At 40.9% G+C, this 21,530-nt stretch overlaps 1 protein-coding gene across 2 annotated transcripts; it reads right to left on the reverse strand.

Moving 5' to 3' along the window:
- Positions 1 to 1,833: 1,833 nt before the first annotated feature.
- On the reverse strand, positions 1,834 to 21,328 carry LOC116832012 (MARVEL domain-containing protein 3-like). 2 transcript variants are annotated; one of them, XM_032792406.2, is made up of 4 exons: positions 21,169 to 21,328; positions 18,777 to 18,929; positions 15,858 to 16,027; positions 1,834 to 2,743 (listed from the first exon to the last, which is right to left on the reverse strand). In XM_032792406.2, exons 2-4 carry the CDS (start codon positions 18,890 to 18,892, stop codon positions 2,046 to 2,048), a joined length of 984 nt encoding a protein of 327 aa, XP_032648297.1. In that variant the 5' UTR covers positions 18,893 to 18,929; positions 21,169 to 21,328; the 3' UTR covers positions 1,834 to 2,045. The 2 variants fall into 2 exon arrangements, with proteins under 2 accessions (XP_032648297.1, XP_032648296.1); XM_032792405.2 differs by having other exon boundaries at positions 18,777 to 18,932.
- Between the last annotated feature and the right edge of the window lie 202 nt (positions 21,329 to 21,530).

Consider the following 21,530-nt stretch of genomic DNA (forward strand, 5'->3'; position numbering starts at 1 on the left):
ACAAAAAAGTATGTGATTTAAAGAGTGTAGTGTCATAGTACATATGCAGAGCAAGATCAAATTAAGGTTGTATAGGTGACCTCAGTTGTGGCATTTCCTAACTTGCCAGTGTTTGATAAGTGCAACCTTTGTTTTCTTAACATTTTTTGTGTGTAATTTTAAAAGGTATAGAATATCATCATGTAACTACAGTTTGTACCACAGTTTATATGCACAATGGGGCAGCAGACTTCAGAGAGCTTGTGCAGCCTTAAATTGAGAAAATCGTGATTCAAGTGCAAAACTGAGTTGCTATTATTTCTAGTAATTGATTTGCCAGTGGTAGACTGTTATGCCCACACAGAACACCAGTGGAAGGCATTCTGGTCTGGAGCAATAAGGACAGGGTTGGAAGTTAAGAGGTTCTGAGTTGTAATCCTCCTACTGCCACTGGAAGATTTATTGAGGGGCTTGGTTAAGTCACTTCACCTATGTTTCCCAGTCTGTAAAATGGGGATTACATTTATCCACCTCTTAGGGGTGTTCTGAGGTTTAACTTAACATCTGTTCAGTACTTTGAACACATACAGTTTTATATAAATGCTAAATATTATTGCAAAGTCCATTCAAACACATCTGCACAGTCCAGAACTTAATATTAACATCTTGTTTGTATGAACTATACATCAAATATCACTATATTGTAATTTATGGGGGTGCATATCAAAAAACTATTCCAGTATGAAAAGAGGGCTTCATCTGAATAATGACTCTCATGCAGGCAAAACTGAAAGCAAAGAGCACAGCCAGGATCATAATAGCCTTTTCCACGTGTTGACATAAATCATGATGTGATTCAACAAAGCTTTTGCTTTCTCTGTCATCTGTGCTGTACAGTGATCTCTTTGCTTTGCTTCAAACAGAGGATTTTTGAAGATGTTTTCTTAAACAATGATTTTCCTGACTCAGGGAGTGTCTGATTATTGCTGTGCATCAGAGCTTTTCATGCAAAGATGTTGGAGGGGCATATGTGTTTGTCACTCTGTTACAGCTTTTCTCTGGGGGAAAAAGCTGTTTTTAATACCCAAGAGAAGTAAGTATGTTCAAGTGTAAGTATGTATTTGTCTAGCATTCATCTCCTCATTCCTGTGTTTTGAAATTTGCAAACTGCTCCTTCATTCAGGGGAATACTGACTCAGATCTATCGGGCCCAGTTCTGATGTCTCTCAGTGGGTAAATTCAGATTAACTCCACTAGGTTCAGAATTACATGGACATAAAAAACCATTATGTTTGGAACTGTAGTTAATGTCTGTCTGCAAAATTCCTCAGGGAGCAGTGGGATCAGGGTGTGTTAATATGGGTGACTTGGGATCAACAGTGGGAGTTTAAAGCCTTTCCCTAGATTAGTAGCATGGTAGCAACCCAGGCAAGGAAGCTGAGTTGTAGTTTAGGCCCTGATTCAGTGTGATCCTTAGAAACGTTCTTATCTTTGTTAGTAGACCCACTGAAGTCAAAATTAAAGTTAGGCATGTGCTTAAGTACCTTTCTGAATAGGGGCCTAAATCCATTAGCTGCAAGTGTTCATAGATTATTAACTTCTTATATTGGCTGGCCAACGGGAGGGGAAGAAGAAATGAAATTCCCACACTCCTAGCTGGAGTTATATCTATCCAAAGGAAACTTAAAAAAAAAAAAAAAATTCCCACCATTGTTAACTAGTTCAGCTCCCCCAATGTTAACATGCTGGTGTTTACTAGAGTCAGTTGGACCTGCTCTGAGCAGAGCTGAACTGTTGAAACCAAATATATATTTACGTTTGAAAATAGACTTAAGTAATTGGTGTAACCATCTAAAATTAAAATTTACTGTGACAAAGTAAATTTTATTACATTCAGGACTTTAGTCCATCATAAAATTGACAATTAATGCTGTACATGTGTACACTATGCTCCGTATGATACAGATGCTCTGTATTTAAAGAAAACCCTAAAAATATCAGATCCAGTGCCTGCCCATCACTGGAGCTGATGCTCTCTGCCACTGCACTGAGTTCCATGACAGATTCTACACCAGTGTTGCTACAGCCTGTGCACTGTGAGTGCTTTCATGGCCTCTGTAGTCCTTTTGGTATTCTCTCTCACTGTAGCAGTTCTCAAGGCTGTATTGAGTCCTGGTCATCCGGCTCCGAAAGGCCTGTACATTTCGAATGGTGAGTGCACAGATCACAAAACTTGGGAAGTACAAACAAGCAGCAACAATGCCAAACAGACTGACAGCTGCATCACCCCCCTGAACCTCGCAGTTCATCCAGGTGTATCCACGGCGCGCATACAGTCTTTCCCTCTTCTTGCATGTGTCTGTGGCGTTCACCTGGATGATAAAGTGTAAGTAAAGGCCAACAGCTGCAATATACCCCATACAAGCCAGTGCATCAAAGGCACATTCTGCCACGAGCATCTTCACAGAGAGTTGATCAATGGGTTTTGCCCCAACGATGAGGAACAGGAGTGTAAGTGCTACTAATGTCAGGCTGAAGGCTACTCCCCCATACACACAAGGAGCTCTCATCTGGCTGTACTGCATGTCCAAGTCTCGCACCTCCTGGAACTCAGTTCCTTCAAATGGGCTGTAAAACGAACCAATGTTGAAAGAGCCCGTTCCCAAACCTCCCATAGAACCATAGCCAGAAATAGCCGCATGGGAGGCTCCAACACAGATCAGCACTAGAATGTTGACGGTAATTTCAACAAACTTCAGAATACCTGCAGGAAGAAAAGGGTGAGTGAATTAAATATTGGCTTAAAATGTATTTGTACAAATGGCGGGGGCTGGAGGGAGAACTAATGCATTTTAAACTACAGAGAGATCATATTGGGCTTTTCTCCTCAGGGGAGGCTACAGAAAAAGCCCTCCTTTGTATACGAAGCATTCACTTTAATTAGTGTACTTCAGAGCTTGAGCAAGATGGCTTTTTCAGTATGACAGTGCACTTGATAAGTGGATCATGCAAGAAAAAACCATAAAGATTTTTACAGTGTTGCTTGTGCTGTGATGAAGAAAAGGTAACAGCACCAACAGATTGTATTTGGTATTCCAGCTGCTTGACACACAACCACACGGAATGGGAGCTGTCCATCTGAACAAAACTGTGGACAAGATTTTTTTTAAAAATCTCCAAACTCCGAGTGACTTTCTTTTAAAAAACAAAACAAAACAAAACAAAAAAAAACAACCAGGCCATTTATTAGATCCCTAAATATACATTTGGCAAACTTACTTCAGGCTCCTGTTTAAAAAAAAAAAAAAATTGGCTCTTATTTGCTGGATCTAATCTAAATCAAACAAGGTTTTTAAAATCATATTTAAGGAGACACTTGTTCAACCTGTGTGCCTCGACTGACTTTTTAAAGGGAAGTAAATCCTATGATTCCCAGCTTGTCTTACCTAACCCCACTTTCTAAAGCTAAAACTGTATGAAAAAGTTCTTCTAGGCTGACCATCTTCCTCCTCTTGTAAAAAAAAAAAATAAAATAAAATAAAAATAAAATTGTATGGCATAGACTTTAAGCAAAGGAACAGCATTTGGATAACTGACTCATCTGTCTATCACAAAGTAACAAAAGTAAAGCTGAAGTTCTTCAATTTCAAACCATCCACCATTGCAATGGCAATTTTATGAAGAGATGCCATTTAACATTTATGTTCCAATCCATCACCAAGCTGACAGGCAAAGGAACTCTTTTATAGAAAGGATTCACAGACCTCTATTACTAGTAGGCCATATATCCGTATTCTAATGATCAGGCAGGTCAGTGTTTTAAAAATCAGAACTACATGTAACTTTTCTATAGCAAGGTTGTAGGGATTGATGGCTGTCCATCGGATATCACTTCCTGGAGCATAACTGCACATTGTGTCTGCAATCCAACTGAATGCTGGCATTTCAAAAGGGCATTTTAACCAGCTGGTTGCTCCCCAATGTAAGATAAGTCATAAATATAATTTGTAGTTCTTCATCTTAAAGTGGTTTATAAAATATATCCACACAGCAAACAAATACCTCCATCCTGTGTTTGGAAAATGGGAACAAATTGGAGGAGGGAAAAGTTTGCCCAAGAACACCGAGGCAAAACCTTGCTGTATAAAAGTGTCATAGGATTTTTAACGTCCATCCAGGGAAGACAGTTTTCATATCACAAGTTAACACCCGTATACACAAGATTGCATAGAACTCATTTTATCTACCTTGTATGTCAGGCACTGAACCAGTGCCTCCAGGAAATTCAGGTACTGTACTACCCCACCTCTCCAAACACATATAAAACAGACCAGACCAAATAAAATGGCCTGTTTTTATTAAATCTACATTTTTACTACTTACTAATTCAGTCTTTGTACTGTTTTGTCTTACTCCATTAAAAAAGACTAAATGTTTATTTTTTCTGGAAAAGTGCTGTAGTTTGGATCCTGCTCACTTCAAGCACTGAGCCTCCTAAAATCTAAATAGTCTTAGAGGAAGAGAAAGTACAGAATTTATCTTCAGATGATGTTGGACTAGGAAATCTAAGTGTTAATTTTATATGATGACATCACCTTAAACAAGGAATTCAACAAAGTTACTGAAGGTCTTGTAAACTGTTGGTTCTAGCCAGTGATGCATGTAACACCACTGTTGTATTTACTGTTTGATGCAGATGGTATTTTAGATCTCACTGCATATTTTAAAACCTCCAGGGTGGTAAATGTGAAGTGAAGAATTTTTCATGAGTCTAAGTAAATAATTCTAATGCAGAATTTGAAAAATATTAAATACTTCAGCATAGAGTGTCTGCTTCTGTGCTATGCAGAGCTAGTCCTTCAATATGCATGTAGTAGTAATGATCACTTCATTAACCACTAGAGGGCAGACTAAGTTTAGTAAACTTTTCACTGCAGTTAAATTTGAAGCTTCAGGAGCCCAAACCTGTAGGGTAGCGAACATGCTGCACCTCCTTACTTCTGAAAGTAATTACTGAGTCCCTAAGGCTCTTCTTACCTCTGCTCCCCATTCTTTGCAGCAATAAGTGAATACAGGCTAAATGTAAGAAGCTTGCCAAAATGGTCATGCATTTACTGGCCATTACAAAGTGGGACACAAATCGCAAGAAGCCTACAGTCTTTCACTTTATGCTGCCAAATTCATCTGTCTTACATTTCCCTGCAGTTATCTAGCCAGCTGCTCTCTGTTGCTGTCAGATCTGTCTGAGCTTGCAAAGAAAGGAATAAAGCAGCACAACAAAAATTAGACTATGGAACTTCCTTCCTCTTGCTAGGTTGTGTTGCTCTAGAAACCTTTGTTGCACTTTGGGAAGTGGGATTTCCTGGTGTGAAACCAACTGTGCTCTTCAGTGGAGAGGTCTGAAAAACCTGGAACTGTATAATAGCATGACAACTACTGAACCCAATCTGCAATTTTGCAGTGCCCATAGCTTACTATGTAATTGCAGTCGGCCTGATTCTGACATGCTGATTTCAGTGAGACTCCTTCTGGAGTAAGGTGCTACAGCATGATTAACAGTAGCAGAATCTGGCCCTTAGCAAGCAGGAGAGGAAATAGATTGAGGTCACTACATGTGTAACCATCTCTGACAGTAACAGGAGTTGCTTTATGGCATATTGTGAATTATATTTCCACAAAGGCAAGAAATTCAGGTTAGACGGGTTTGTGTGTCAAATGTTTTTAACACTAAACTGCCACAATGCTGACTTATTGAGGAATTTGGGCTCGGCTTCACTGAACCAAGTTCACTGTACTTGCGTAAACAACACAGTGTCTTCCAGTGACCCTCTACTTCCCAGTTACTTGCAACATATTCAGACTGATTGTAAAACGGGCAAACAGCCACAGCTCTCCTAAATCAAAGAAAAAAAATTCAGCTCCAGAGCAAAACAGGCAGCTGTGAATTACAGGGCAGCGGGGCTAGGTTTTGTCAAAGTAATGAACAGCTTAAGAGATTAGAACTTTGGATTAATACCCCTTCTCAAAGTCTGACTGCCTTTAAAATATACACAATACATTGATCAGAGTATTGTATTCAAGCCCTGCACAGTTGTCTCAGCAGCTCTTGTTCCTTCTCTGATCTCATTTACTGCTGCCTCCTAGAAAAACTCCTAAGCTACTGCTCCTGCCACTATCCTCCAGTTTCACCCAGGTAGAAGTTTGCTTATATGACGTACATTTTGTAAAAAATTTTCCTACAGCAGCCACACTGGTGCCTGTATGTTGGGAGCACTAGTGCGCTCAGCCTACTGTCAGTTTTAACACACAGTATCCATTATACTGAGCAGGAGTCAATTAACCTATGGTAAGAATACCAGCTGCTGATGCACCAGGGCTCGTACTATCGCTCATACTTGTAGAGCTACACTATTCTGAACAATGATAGGGGATTTTTTGTAAAATTTTCTTATGGTGTACGTTAGTTTAAATCTAGTGCCCAATTGTCTGCACCAGTACAAGCAATGGTATATATCCAAGCCCTGATACTGTTGCTGAGAAACGAGCACTAAACATGCAAATTTAGTGGGACTTACCCCTGTGTTCAGGCTCTAACTGATCACCATATATAGGGTCAGGAAGGAACTGTCCCCCAAGTCAGATTGGCAGAATCCCTGTGTGTGTGTGGGGGGGGGGGAATGGTGGGATTCGCCTTCCTCTGCAGCATGGGGCACAAGTCATTTGCTGGTCTGAATTAGAGCAAGTGGTGGATTCTCTGTAAGTTGATGTCTTTTTAAATCAAGATTTGAGGACTTCAGTATCTCATCCAGAGGTTATGGTCTATTACAGGAGTGAGTGGATGGGTGAGGCTCTGTATCCTGTGATGTGCAGGAGGTCAGACTAGAGGATCATGATCATCCCTTTTGGCCTTAAAGTCTAAGCGTGTGGTGCAGCTTGAGTATTTCCTCCTCATGCAGCAAGGCCTCAGGTAGGATGTGCTAGCTAACTCCTTCTAATAATCTAGTGTACACAAAGCAGAGTTTAACTCGTGCTAAGATGGTAGCGTTAAAGCCTATGAGGCTTTGACATTCCACCTTAGTGTGTGTGAAAGTCTATGCTGCCTAGTCTATTTCCAGGGTGTATTAGCTAGCACCTTCTACTACAGTGTTCTAACTTTTCAGCCCTAGTTTAGACAAAGCTTGGTGGGCTAAGCTGGAGCTGCTGCCCTGAAAAGTAAAGTGCTTGTTCTTACTAGCTGATTTCATAATTAATGGATACTTTTTTCTCCAGGGTTTTTAGCATCACTTTTAAAGACAGCACACAACGATTACCAATATCAACATCATGCCCGAGTCCTTCCCCAGACTCTCACCCCCACCACCAAATAGTGAGCCATGCAAAAACTCAGGTCTCATCTCTCCCACCCATGCAGAAATAAAAAAATGGACTTTTCAGTGTGCCCAGCAGATTGGAGGAATTGAAGCTTGTCTGACGTAGAGAAAAAGAGTAATACTGGCCATTAAGTGAGGGAGTAGAGCAAGTTTGGTTTGGGGGTGTGTGGGGGGGGTCTGCTTATAACTCTGCAATTGAACACCAGAAACCAAACATAGTTTAGTGTAGCACCAGCATCACTCATGCACAAAACTGCTCCTTTGCCGCAATAATTTAGTTGAAATAAATAAAAATTACAAAGTGATAGTATTTAGTAATGCTGAAGGAAGGCAGGCAATAGTATTTCTCATAACTTGAGGGTAAAATTTTGTACACCTGCATAAAATGAAGACTGTTCTGAAGGAAACGTACATGACCAGAACATGTTGGGTTTAATCATTTTAAAATAAAACACACCCTGGAGTAGATGGTTGCCCCCAAACTTGAATATGGGGGATCAGTTATCTATGGCTTTAGCTCGAGCTAAGTTCAGTTCATATCAGGACTAATTGTGTCATAAAATAGTTTCAGTAGTTCATTCCTATGGTGATTCTGTCAACAGTGAGAACAGTTTCTGATCGTGGTAGGTTAAACAAAGATGTACTGTTGCAGTCTGTGGTGTAGAATATGAAGACTGTTCTGAGAGCCTTCAAGGAAAACTACCCTCTTTTTCTTTTAAACTTCAGAATAATCTTGGACTATCTCAACTACTGGTATTGAATTTTGTAAAAAAAATAAGGTAATAACAGTCATCACGAAACCTAACAAATATACAGGATCTAAGCCAAAGCCCACTGAAGTCAATAGACTCTCCCTTGTGTTGCAAGGATCAGACTGTGAATCTTTGAATAGTACCCTTATTGAAAAGTCTTGTAGAATTTAATAATGTAACTGTTCTATATTATTTTAATGGTACTATTTATGCATGATTCAAAATTCCCGTAGAAGATGTATCACTATTATACAGTTTTTAGTGTAGTTTCTGCAGATGCATATTAAATTTCTGTTGAACCCTGATAGTTTTTCCTTATGAAAGTTGGTAGGACTTTTCCATAAATCCTCATGAAGTTTTGACCACACCCAGACCAGGTAAGTCTACAGCTTCCCCATACCTGAATCTGAACTCTAGTTACTACTCCACCTACGCTCATCCCTTACATCATGTCCGGAACAGTCGTCACTCGCGCACCCCCATCCTCCGACCTCCTCTTCATTCTTTTCCTTCTTTTCTGTGAATTTTTTTAACTTTGTGTTTTGCTCCTCTTTCCCTACTTGTCTGCCTACTCTGACCCTCACCTGAACAGTGTCTACTACTGTATTTGGGTTGGGCAGAATTCACTGGTGGCCCCATAAGTGCCAAGCTATACATGTGGTGGCTGAACTGAATGTGAAAACTTGTGCCAATGAGCTACTGCATGAATCTGCAGCCCTGTGCACATGAGCTGTTCCTGTGGCAGGCTCCATTAGGGGCTGTTATAGAAGCAGGTCAGATATGAATTGGTCAGCTCAAGGGTTAAAGCCTGCACAGCCCATTTTAAATTCCCTGAGCCAGTGAGTCTCCCTCATTTAAAACAGATTTTTAAATAATAGGTTGGCTTTTGGTTTTAAAGACTAGTATTCTGACAATATAAAGTGACTTGAAGAAGCAGGAGTCAAACAGTTTTGCAAAGGATTCCGTATGTAGAACTACTCTTGCCAATAAACATTTTGCATTCCACAGAGTAAAGTTACAGCTGAACTTGAGGCTTTATAGTCACTTCTGTGGATTGAGAAAGGAAAGAGGGAGATGGAAAATTAAGAAAATCTGACAGAAAGAAAGAAAAAAGATTTTTAAAAAACACCAAGGGGGGGAAGAAAAAGACACGTCACTGAAAGGAAAAACAGGTGAGGAGTATGAAGAGGAACAGAAGGAAAAGGCAGACAGAAGAGGGAAGGTCATTATAAAAACAGAGAGAGGGAAGGTAATGAAGGAGAACGAAAGCAGCAGACACAGAAAGGTAACATTCTAAAAACAACCTAATAAAGCTGGATGCCTCCATGTTGCAATAAAGTTCCATGTTCACATGTGTGTTTTTTCTGTTGAACACCTTACGTGTACATATCCGTGAGTGTGATCCTGCTGCTAGTGAAGTCAACAGCAAAAGTCCCACTGTCTCTAACGGTGCAGGATCAGACCAACAGAAAACATACTATGTAAAAAACCACCCACCCTGCAGTTTGTATGTTCCCTTTCCAGGGGTGCTCTTCTTTCTCTGGATACTGCTAAAACATCCCGAATGGGGTAATACTTAAAAATCACTCAGGTTCCAGGAGTTAAGACAGGCAATGTAATGACAAAAATTAATCACTGAGCCTGGGAATTTCAAGGGAGCCTAAGGGAGTTAGGTACCTAAGTCTCATTGAATTCAAATAGAATCCAGGTGCCTAAGTCTTGTGGGATCCTTTAAAAATATTTTAATGAGAATCGAATTAAAGTTATTCAATTTATCAAAATATTTTAAGGCCCTAAACTGGTCAAATGATGGAGAAAAATTAGTCAATTTGGAAAATATTACAAAATTTGATTTAGCAGCTCTAGTCAGAAGAGAAGCAATAACACTATCCTTTTAAATATTTGTAAAATGTCCCTTGTTAGTGAAGATAACAACCCTGCTTAAAAGCCTCAAGTGACTCCTCCTGATATCCTGGTAATTCTCAAGTTCATATGCAGGAGTTGTTCTATTCCCCACATCCACCCTACCCCGGAGACCATTTTCTCCCATAGGAGCAGCTTTTCCATACTGCCAAGAACTTACTCCAAGTCCTACCGTTTGAAACTCCTGCCTTATTCCATCTGTGGCATATTTGGGACTTGCAGGACTGTCCAGGCAATATTGACAAACCTGATCCCTAAGTGATGGAGGGCAGCTAGCACGATATTAACTTCATGCTCCAGTACCACATAGTGTTAAGCTGTAGCTGCGTCATATGGGTTGAGAGCAATATGGCAAATAACTTCAGGCCACTTGGGGGATCAGGACATCTTAACCTTTTGCATGATTCTTGCCTGAGCTTATTTCAGGTCTTGCCTTCTACTTACTCTTTTCATACTTCCTACAAAAGTAGGAACTGCTATTTGCTGCTTCTATGACTGCAAAATTCATCCCTGAAGCAATGAGGTTGAAGCAGATGAGAAGAAGGTGACACACCAAATCTTGGGCCCTGTACCAAGGGGTCCCAATATAATATCACAGAGGGGCCTACATTTATTTTAACTGGCACTTGGCATTTTCAACAGTACTTCCTGCTGTGAGTATCAAATACTGAGATTTTCACCCATTGCACCCAGAGCTTTCTAGAAGGGGGCAAGTAAATGCCTCCCTGGTGCTGGAACAAATGTACTGAGTTGGTAGGAGGAAACCACCTTTCCCCAGCTCTTTTTACTATTACTCCTCCTTTATTAAACTGTCCTTAGTAACTAGAAGGTACTCTGATAGTTACTGCTTTTTGAATGAGCATCACTTGCAGAAGCTGGGGCAGGCTAGGGGAACTTGTACACTGGCACATTGTTAAATCAGGCAAACCTAGGCTGTAGAACCAACACCACAGCAGGATCAGTGGAACCTGTTCCACGATATTTTTTTTTTTATATAATTAGTTTATCCTTGTCTCAGGAAAACTGTTATAGCTAAATTTAATAAATACATATGTAAGGTGACTGGGAACAGTACTAGTCTGTTGGGGTAATTACCTTTGAGCATGATTACACTTGTTAAAGGAAATTATTTTTATTTTAATTGTTAGAGGAGTTTGGCTCAAGTGTGGGGAATCTCAGCCCGACATGGTCATAAAAAACAAGATACTCCTAAATGGGAATAATAAGTTGTGAACTTAACTGATCTATTCTAGTTTGGTCCATCAAGCATAATGTGCAGGGTCATTCTTTCTTCCTTTTAGAAGCTGTATAAATGTGATATCGTGGATTAGCATCAAATGGATCTACCTAGTAGAGCATACCTGCTTTGCTACTGTCTCCTGCTCTGGCCTTGGGTAAATCACTTCAGCTCTTAGCCTCAGTTTCCCCATCTCTGAAAATGGAGGTAATACTCAATACACCCTTGGAAGATCAATAATTTGAGCTGGGAGCCTCTGTGAAATGTGGTTCATGACAGCGTGGCAAAACATATGACGTAAATTTCACAATGGACATGAAAGATGTTGATCCTATGTCCACTGGACTGATCTCTAATGACTGGGGTTGATTTCTATATTAATATTCCCAAAATATTCATTCCACTATTCAGAACTACTTTCCAGAATCGGTAGTGGTGGTTAGAACTTCCAGTCGCATTTCTGAGAACAAAGGCTTATGGATGCTTACGCTGTAATTAGTGCTAGTTTATTAACGCGTGAACATATCCTGGAGAAGATCATGTTAGTGCACTTTAATTTTATTTCCTGCTGAAATGATATTTAATTTTATTTGCCTTTAGTAAAAAGGGTAAAACTGAAATTAAAATTTCCTTGTTGCTGAGAGATGATACCACTCTCTGAGAAGACAGGGGTCTGAATAATCAGAGCATTTCGGTTACATGTATGTTCACTAGCAGCCTATTATACAATACATTTGAGAAATACAACACTGTTCATTGCATTTGCTTTGAGCTGTGTTCCTGCTGCTGAAAAATAGGATTTCTGTTACACTTGTTCCCTGCAAACTGTCTCTCAAATTTTTCTTTAACCTTTCTATTCATTTGGAATTTAGAAAGTTAGAGACTAGGTAGTACCAGAATTAAAATAGATTACTACTAATGAAATTTTTACTGAATAACTTCTTCAAGTGTTGGAATGGGCCAGAATAACATAGACAAAAGATGAAAGGACTTCCTGGACTTTTACTGTATAAACAAAAGTACTGTAAATAAATGTTGCATGTCACTATTGCTTTCTCTTTCACACCAATAAAAATATATTGAAACAAAATTAAAAAGTGTATGGGGTGCTCGTTCATTTTGTTTTGGGGGGTTGGGGGTAAGGATACCCCAAACATCTCTACCCTATTTATGATTAGAGCCTTACTGTGACTTGACTCAGTTTTTGCCCAAACCTAGGTGAAGAAAGTAGTGTGAGGCTCAATCCAGCACTTTCCACATCTATCACCTTCATTCTCCTAACTCCCCACATCCTCTGTCCTGTCATTCAATAAGAGTAAAACTGCACGTGAGCAAAAGCATAAATTACAAGTTTTTATTTTCGTTGTCACAAGAAAAGGACATGCAAAAAATTAATCATTAATTGTAAAGCAACTAAATGTCATGTTTTAGGAGTCTCCACAAATATTAAAAATATTTCCAACCTACGTTTTGTTAGCATATTACAAATGCTGTGTGTTAAGTAAGTTGTAAGTAACTATTGCAAAAAGTAGTTCCTTAATTTACAGAAAGTCTTCATTTAAGTGTCACCATCATTGTAAATTTTTCTTTCGTATCACCATCTCAAATGTGGGATTTTTAAAGACACCATTACCCTTGAAATCTAGTCAGTTAAAATACATCTCAAGGTGAATAATTTTTGGTGTTAACACCAGCCCCCCAAAATCCCCTACCAATTGTTGTGGGATAATCTCACTTCCCTATTTTTTCAGTGGTTTTCTCTCCTCTGAAAGACCTTGCAAATGGGGGAAATTGACTATCTAGAGGAGGACAGTAAAATTATATGCGCGCGCACACACACACACTGCTATTAAGTGCAAAAGATTTATAACAAAAGTAGTGAAGAGTACAGACTCTTCCAGTTATAGTGCTATTACGCGTTACTTGTAACTACAGCAGATAATTCGGATATTTCTTTTAAATAAAGTTGATAGTATCTCAAGTCTGAATAAATTAATATATAAAGGTTTTGTCTTTTTTGAAAGTTTTTTTTTTTTTTTTTTTTACATTTTTAGGTTGATTATATTTCACTTTAAACAATTAATAAATGCTCGGCTAATGTATATTGTCACCAAACTCCTATATTCTAAAATAGTTTGTCAGTGACTAGTTCTATTGTATAGTTTTTTGCTGCACCAAATCCATTGATCTGTCAAGCGTTCAATGCTTTCCCCCCAAAATTACACTGGGTGTAATTAGTCACTAGTTCCTAGAGCAGTACCATCCTCACCCTGGTGGTGCTAATTTGAATACCAATGATATCTAAAACAAAGGCAGGTAAACTTGATTGGAAGAACGGGGTACACAGGTAATAGATCTTGCCTTACTCAATATGAATATGGTTAACTGTGTATAGTTAGCTACTCGAGTTTGTTCATATAATTGTATTAATTCACATTTTGACTATTGTACTTGACAGAATAATAAAAGCAATATGAAACAGATCTTGGTACAGATGCATTGCTCTGATAGGTTTTATATTTTAATAAAGTAGAAGAGGCATGGTTTTGTCTTGATAAATAATGCAATATCTGTATGGACCATTTTCGCATCACAAGGACCAGTATTTCTCTGCAATAATTTTTATAATTTCTGAATTTTAAGACATTGTTTTGGAATTAGATCTATTTGTTTTGCACAATATTTTTCATTTGATAGCTGGAAAGAGGCTAATAGATAAAGGTGAACCCACAAGAAGGAGAGACTGCAAGAGATGGAAAAATGCAGTTCCTTTTTCTGGTGCTTGCAGTTCAGTTTTTGGAAGGCTATAGCACAAACCAATTGGCCTCTTCTAGACCCCCATTTTAATCCCCTGCCTCTGAGTATGGTTGCCAACTTTGGTTGGAAGAACTCCTGGAGGCTCTCACATGAAATTATCTTTAAGGATTAATCTTTAATTCCTGGAGACTCCAGGGCCATCCTAGAGAGCTGGCAACCCTAGCTCTGAGGAAAAAAACATCTGTCTTGTCTGAGCATGGCAAAGATCTTAAGAGATCTGGTCATTTGGGAATCTTTTTGCTGTGACCAGTTTGGCAAGCCAAGTGTGCAAGGATTAGCCTTATCGTGGCGGCTAAACAAAACAGAAGACAAAAAGGAATAAGATGAGAGTAGAAAGTAAAACAATAGGATAGCAGGAGCTCTCAATTCACACATCAGGTGTTGCTCCGGAAACAGCCATGGAGATGATGTTATTTGGCTCCCTGTTCTGGTCTAAGCCATGCTTATTTCAGAATCAGAGAAAAGAGGGTTCAATAGTGTGGTGCTAATTTCCTGGGTCTCAACATGTGATGGTGGAGATAATTCATGTGGTAAGGATACTTCAGTTTTTAGATATTCCACAGAAAATGTCCAAAGAGAGCAGCAACACCCCCAGAGAGAAACTGACTATTGTAAAACAGAAAGATACTAGGTCTGATTGTCTGACAACAACAGGAGAGATGAGGCTTATTCCAGACAGTCCAAGCGGTGTATATTTTTCATCATTAAATCCATATATGGCTAGGTTCGTCAGGAAACTTAGGTACCTAGCAAATCACTGGATTCACAAAACCTGAGTTCAGCTCCCAATACAACAAATGGGAAGATGCAAGTGCCTCTGAATGGGCCTTACAAAAGCCAGCACGCTGGGAGGCTCTTTGCCTAAAATAGCCAAGGTAAGGTGTGTGCGCGCTAAGGCCAGCCCCTTAGAAGACACGCATCTAAATCCTGGTTGCAGGGAGGGGCCTAGCTCTGCTTGGGATTCTTAGCTGCAAAACCTGTCTTGGTGTTAGGCACCTAATACCATTTTTTCAAGAAGCTCAAGGGGGAGAAGAGAAGAAAGTGGCCCTCCCTCAGAACTTTTGGCCTATAGTTAGAGTACCCAAGTGGAATATGGGAGACCCCCCTGGTTCAAATCCCCCCACCCCACCTGAGGGGAGAAGGTGAGTGCCCTGACCACTGTGCTATAAGATACTCCAGAGTGGGGATCCCTCAAGCTCTCCTGTTGAAGCTGTTCCACTGTGGATAAACACTTAAGACATTGGAGCAGGGGGCCTGGACCCTGGGTCTCCCAGGGGAGTGCTCTAATCACCAGGCTGTACAGTCACTCATACTTGCTCTGGCTTTCTATCTTGGGCCCAATGATTCACAGTGATTCCTTAATGCAAAATTCCATGTTTTAAGGTGGCATATAAAGACTTAAGGGCTAAAAAATGCAAACAGATGCCTTGAGGAATTTACAAAAGCATCTAAGCAGCCTAGAGGCCTAAGTCCCATGGAAAGTCAGTGGGAGTTTGGTGCCTAACTCAGGCTCCTAGTCAGATTCACAAAAGCACCAATTTGCATCTTCAGGGATTCCTTTGTAAATCTGGCCCGTAGACATTTAATAAGAACAATAACTGAATCATAGCTATGCCATTCACGAATTAGTCTCCCTGGACGTTGGTAGTCAGTCCCACTTCCTCTTTTGTCCCTTAACTTGAGTTTGTTGTGTTTATCAATCAGGATGTGTGATTGAAACAAGGATATAAATCTGTGAAGCGACACATGGATGGTAAGCCCAAATAAAAAGCCACATACCTCTCCTTGAGCATAGGTTATTACATTTCTCTGAAAAGGTCTTTTTCTTGGGATCATAATTTGGTGGAGAATTGACATATCCATGAGTTGGTAGGTTATTTTTTTGGTACAGGTCTGAATTAGCAGTAGAAGATCTGGAGTGTTGGTAGGCAGGAATCTCTTGTGTTGCCCTGCAAATGGGGTAAGAGTAAAAGATTATCTATAGGAGACAGCACAGTCTAATATTTTTGGACAGTGCACCAAAGAAGTGTTAGTTTTAGTTTCTGGAATTTTTGCTAACTGACTTGCTTCACTGGTATGTATGATCCCTTCTGTTTGCAGACATTGGTACAATGAGATCTGTTTACAAGAATGTTCATGAAAAGTGAATCTATCACCTGCTTGCATTAATAAATATTCACAATGTTTTGTGACTATCACAGCAATTTTGAAAAACTTTATTTACATAAGTCCATTCAATTATTGCTAATGCTTTTGTGTAATTTTCAAAAAGAAAAGAGTGGGTGGGTGGAACTCTTGTTTATAAATACCATGTACCCTCTGATCACTCATCTGCCATGAAAAGCAAATACTCAACTATCAGCTTATGGACAAACTAGAGGCTAAAGTTTTTTGTAACAGTTGCACATAACAAATCTGTAAATAATCACCACCAATTTGTGGATAAGCAACGTATCATGCATATTTGCAAATTTACTGCATTTCACAATGATTCTTTTACAAGAATACAAAAGCCTGGAATTAAAACCAGAATATAAAATACTTCATGACAGTAACACTGCATCTACTCACCACAGCCATTCTTGTAAAATTCTAAAAAGGAGATCTGGTACAATCTAGTTTCTCCCCCTTTCTCTGAACTCCCTTCCAGTTTAAGAATATCTTTCTGGTGATACAGTACTACAGCAATGAATGCAATATTCCAGCTGCAGTAGCACCAGTGTCAATGTGTATAACTATTGCGTTTCTGTTTAGAGACCAAAATTGCACTTTTGTTGCCTTATCATACTGTAAACTCATCTATGAATAACACTTTTCTAACATTTATGGTGGATTAGGAAACTATATCTCATCCTGGCAGATAATGGCCTGACTTTAGTTAAGCATATTTTCATTTCCTCAGCTGGACTACAGCAATGCAATAGGCTGGGGCACGAAACCATCAGTTCTTAGTTTAGTCCACCTAGTACAGAACATTGCAGTACATCTCTTCAGTAACAAACTATTAATACAGCCATCTGCCACTATTCCCATAGGATAGCAAATTCCAGGTCTTAGCTCTTTATTTTCAAGGATCAAAATGGCTTGGACCTAGGAGAGCTAAAAGATTTCCTGAAGCTCTGGTATGATCAACAACTCCACCCCTCAGTCACAACAGAACTTTCTGGCATAAGGGGAGGGAAAGCGTATCTGTGCAGAGAGAAATTTCTTGGGGGCAGGTCTGAAACTGTAGAACAAAGCCCCACAGGAACTAAGGATCATCACAAGCCTCACATCTTCTACTCCAAGTGCAAAGCATGCTTCTCTGACCTGCGTTCTCTAATATACAAACATAGCAGCCTGAACATAAAAGCCCTATCAAACCAAAACACAAAGCTACCCTACAACTAAAGAACAGTCCTCCCTCAGAGGAGGCTGAGAGGGTGGACTGCATGTGACAGATGCTACACATTTCAGTGCAGGACTAAAAGGCTCTCCATCACTCTAGTTACGAGGATGGAGTAAGAAACTGTATAGAACAGAACATGTCTAATATGGTGTCGTCTTCTTATTACATTTCCTTCAGCATTATTACTTTAAAATTTCTCCTTCCAATTGAACATCTGTCTGAGATTACTTATCTACAGATCTATTAGCCTGCATTTTTCCTCAACTGAATTTGAGTCTCATTTTCTGATCTCTAGGTTCTTTTGCATTTGTCTATCCTCCAACTCCATGAATTCAACATAATCCACAAATAGTTAACCTAGATCTGTAAACAAAAGCATCCTCACTCTGTAGAGAATTAAGTGATTTTTCTTGCTAGTTCTTTAACTTTAATCAACATTTTTCTGACTTTTGTCCTGGGTCATGGGGAGCTGCCTGACAAACTAAACTGTGATTTATAAAATCTTTCAGCTAACTGCCCTAGCCTGGAGCCTACCCCTGCACCCCCAGCAGGAGCCCACACCACAACCCTCTGCCACAGCCCAGTGAAAATTAGTCAGTGAGCAATGGCTGGGGAGAGTGAGCGATGGAGGGAGTAGGGGATGGAGTGAGCAGAGGACAGGGAAGGGTATTCAGTTTTCTGCAATCAGAAAGTTTGTAACCCTCCCATTTGCTGCTTCACATGTTGCACAACATCCACCCCAGACACTGAGACCTTGCTGACACACTAACACTGGTTTACTAAAGAGTGACCACATGTGTTTACATCAAGTTATTTTGGTTTAGCTTAAACCTGTTCCTAGCTGGAAAAAGTGTTCATTGAGCCTTAGCATCTGTTCAGCTAAATGGCGTCTTCAGTTAAACCAGTGCAACTCTGCATGTAGACGAGCCTGCACCAACTGTCACCTCTGGGAAGATCAGGACATAACCCCTCCTTGGTCATGTGACCCAGCCACATCTCCTCTGTGCCCACAAGTCAGCTCCTGCCCTCTTCCTTCTCCACCTCCCTGACTCAGCCTCACCTCCCTCCTATCCTCCCAGCCCATGTGACTTAGTCTTCCTCACTGTAGTTCTTTATAACAAAGAATGTTTAATTAGACTCTTTAAAACTTCCAACAGCAAAATAACTCCGCCACAGTTCTGAATGTGGCATATTGACATTTCTGAATTTCAAACCTGAATATGTCCCTCCTGGTATTGTAATAACCACAACATGAATGTAAAAACACAAACAAGCACTGCACCCCATAGTGAGGAACAAAGGAGACATACCTTCTATTGGATGGGTATGACTTTTTAGCCCTTCTCTCCTCATGGGGTCGGTCAGTTCCATGGCTCTCATAATATCGGTGTTGCTTATCGCGGTGAGGTCTCTCAGCATGAGACATCTTGTTTCTCACATGTATTTCTTCTTGCTGAAATAATCTACTGAGCCAGAGAGATAAAACCAATTCAGTTTATAGTTCTAATTACTCATTGACCAGCATTTGCACAACATGATCACCCTGTGCTACTTAAGATTTCAGTAAAGGTGATCGAGAAGTACAATGGGAATCTGTTGGGGGGGGAGTGGACTGCGGAGGAGAGGGAAGCAGTATTTAGTCCATGAGTAAGATGTAGCTTCTCAAGAAGGAAGTAAGGTCTCCTTTTACTTTTCCATTGCTGCGTTCAACAGTACAGGTATTTAAACACATTTTTCTTCTCTCCTAGCCTGATTATAAGCATGGCTGACTCCAGGCACCAGTGAAGGAAGCGGGTGCCTGGAGTGGCCAATAGAAAGCAGTGGCAGTGCGTCTCTTGTCGGGGTGGCATGTCTGCAGCTGCCAGCTCAATCGGTGGCAGCTCAATCGGCCCACTCTGGATCAGCGGCAGTTCGGCGGCGGGTCCTTCACTCGCTGTCTTGCTCCTGTATGGCACTTGGGCAGCAGTTTCATTGGTTTTTCTTGGGGCAGCAAAAAAGCTGGAGCCGGCACTGATTACAAGGACAATGCATAGCATCCTCCTGTATTCTTATATAAAGAGCATCTTAAGATCACGTAATGGTTGCTTAATGCCTTATAGAAAAAGACTAGGAAATGCCCACATACCTATTTAGGTCTGCACTGTGTGAATATGTGGTTTCCCATGACTTAACTAGGAGCCATGTATAGCTGAGAGCAACATTTAGCACTTTTAGTATGTTTAAGGAGAGGACAGAAATTAATGTGATGCCCTTTAAACGGAGGGTTATAGTTTTAGCTATAGCTTACGTTATGTGCCCAGACCCCCCCCCCCAACTATTAACATGGAGATAAGATTTAGAGTACATTATCCTTGGGTATTTAGGGTAAAATACATTAGAGGTGTTGTAATTATCCTCCAAAAATCAATGTTATAAATTCAGGAAATTCAAATGTAAGGTTAATGTTAAAAGAATCACAAGGCGTTAAGGCATGGAACCATGCAGTTACTTCACCCAAACAACCTTAACTCTGCTATGTAGGGATATCATGTAACAACCAGACAATTGTAATTAATGCATAAATGTTTACAGACCCCCATTAGATGCAAGCGATTTGTAAAAACTTTCCCTCTGGCCTCCCCTCCCCCCCCCCCACATTTTTCCCTGGTGGTGGCAGTGAAGGGAGGAGTTAGGGTTGTATGGCTGACAAACAGGGAACCACCATCTTCCCTGAAGGCAGGGAAGGGCTTCACTTCCATTTTTCTCAAAGGAATGCTGTGACCGGTTTGAAAGTGGGCCATTGTCTTTCCTGAGAGCACTTTCAGTGAGAACAAAAGGAGATTGCAGCTCGTTTGAAAGATGGGCCCTTTGTGGAATTCTTTGCTGAAGGAGAAACAGTTATAAAGTGGCAAAAAATGACCACACTTTCTTCTAATGTAGCCAATGCATGAGATTTCAACATTTAATTATGAGAAATTTTTGTTATTCCATTAAGATTATGCAGGCTGCAGGCCGTACACAGACACCGAGAGACAGGATGGTAAATTTAAAGTTCTCACTTTAAAATTAGTTTTGTGAAACTAATTACCTTGTGTATGTGCATAGTCTCACAATATTCATTCTATACTCAGCCTCAGTGCTGTACTTTAGGGGAGCATATACTGGGCCTGAATTCTTAGCTGTGGAACTACAGTACCCTACTCCCCTAACGCTGCCGGTTCCCAGCTCTGCCCAATTCTGACCGCGATATCTCGGCCAGTTGACTTAGATTTCTTGGCTCTTTCATCTCCTCACCTGGAAAAGGACTATACTAACTTTCACATCTACTGGTCTGGATTCCTAGTCCAAAATTTCAACCCCATGAGTCCCTCTGAAGTGGAAAATGCCCCTTCTTCCCCTGCACACCACCCCTTCAGCCTGCTCCTCTGGTAAACAAATAACACACAGACACCAGGTGCAGGGCTTGGAAGGGGTCACACCTACCTCTTCCCCCAGCAGCAGCGGCCACTCTCAGAGAGAGTCCAACCCAGCCCCAGCTCCTCTGCCATGGCTGCCCCCCACCCCCAAAATCCCCACCACATAAGACCCCGACCATGCTCTAAAAGCCGCGCCTCTAGACCCTGTCTGCACAGTCTCCTTAGCCCGGAAAATCCAGACCCAACCCCATGCACTGTTCCTGCCCCTCCCTTGCCCCTCTTTCAAAGCGTATTTAAAGCGCCTCACCTGTCTGGCGGCGGCGGCAGTACCACTCGAAGCGAGTGGTTTTAGCTGAAGTTTCCTGCCTGGCTGCTCCCCTGGGCCTCCCTGTTTGCCGCTCCAAGCCAGTGGAGCTGCATTTCCTTGTGTGTGCCAGGCCGGGGGAGGGGAGGAGGACGAGTCTCACAGGTGGAGGACAGGTCACCGCCCCTCCCCGCGGCTCCCCGGGGAGTTTCGCTTCACACCGCGCTGGCTTCGCGCCCTGCGCCAGGTCACAGCACCAGGGGAGCTCGCTGCTGAGGCCACAGCGTGGGTGGTGAGGGCGGACCAGGCAGCCTGAGGCGGGGGTATTGTTAATCTCCCAGGGGAAGCAGGAGTAAAACAGCATC

Source organism: Chelonoidis abingdonii, chromosome 2 (assembly GCF_003597395.2).
Source record: "Chelonoidis abingdonii isolate Lonesome George chromosome 2, CheloAbing_2.0, whole genome shotgun sequence".
Taxonomy (NCBI): domain Eukaryota; kingdom Metazoa; phylum Chordata; order Testudines; family Testudinidae; genus Chelonoidis; species Chelonoidis abingdonii.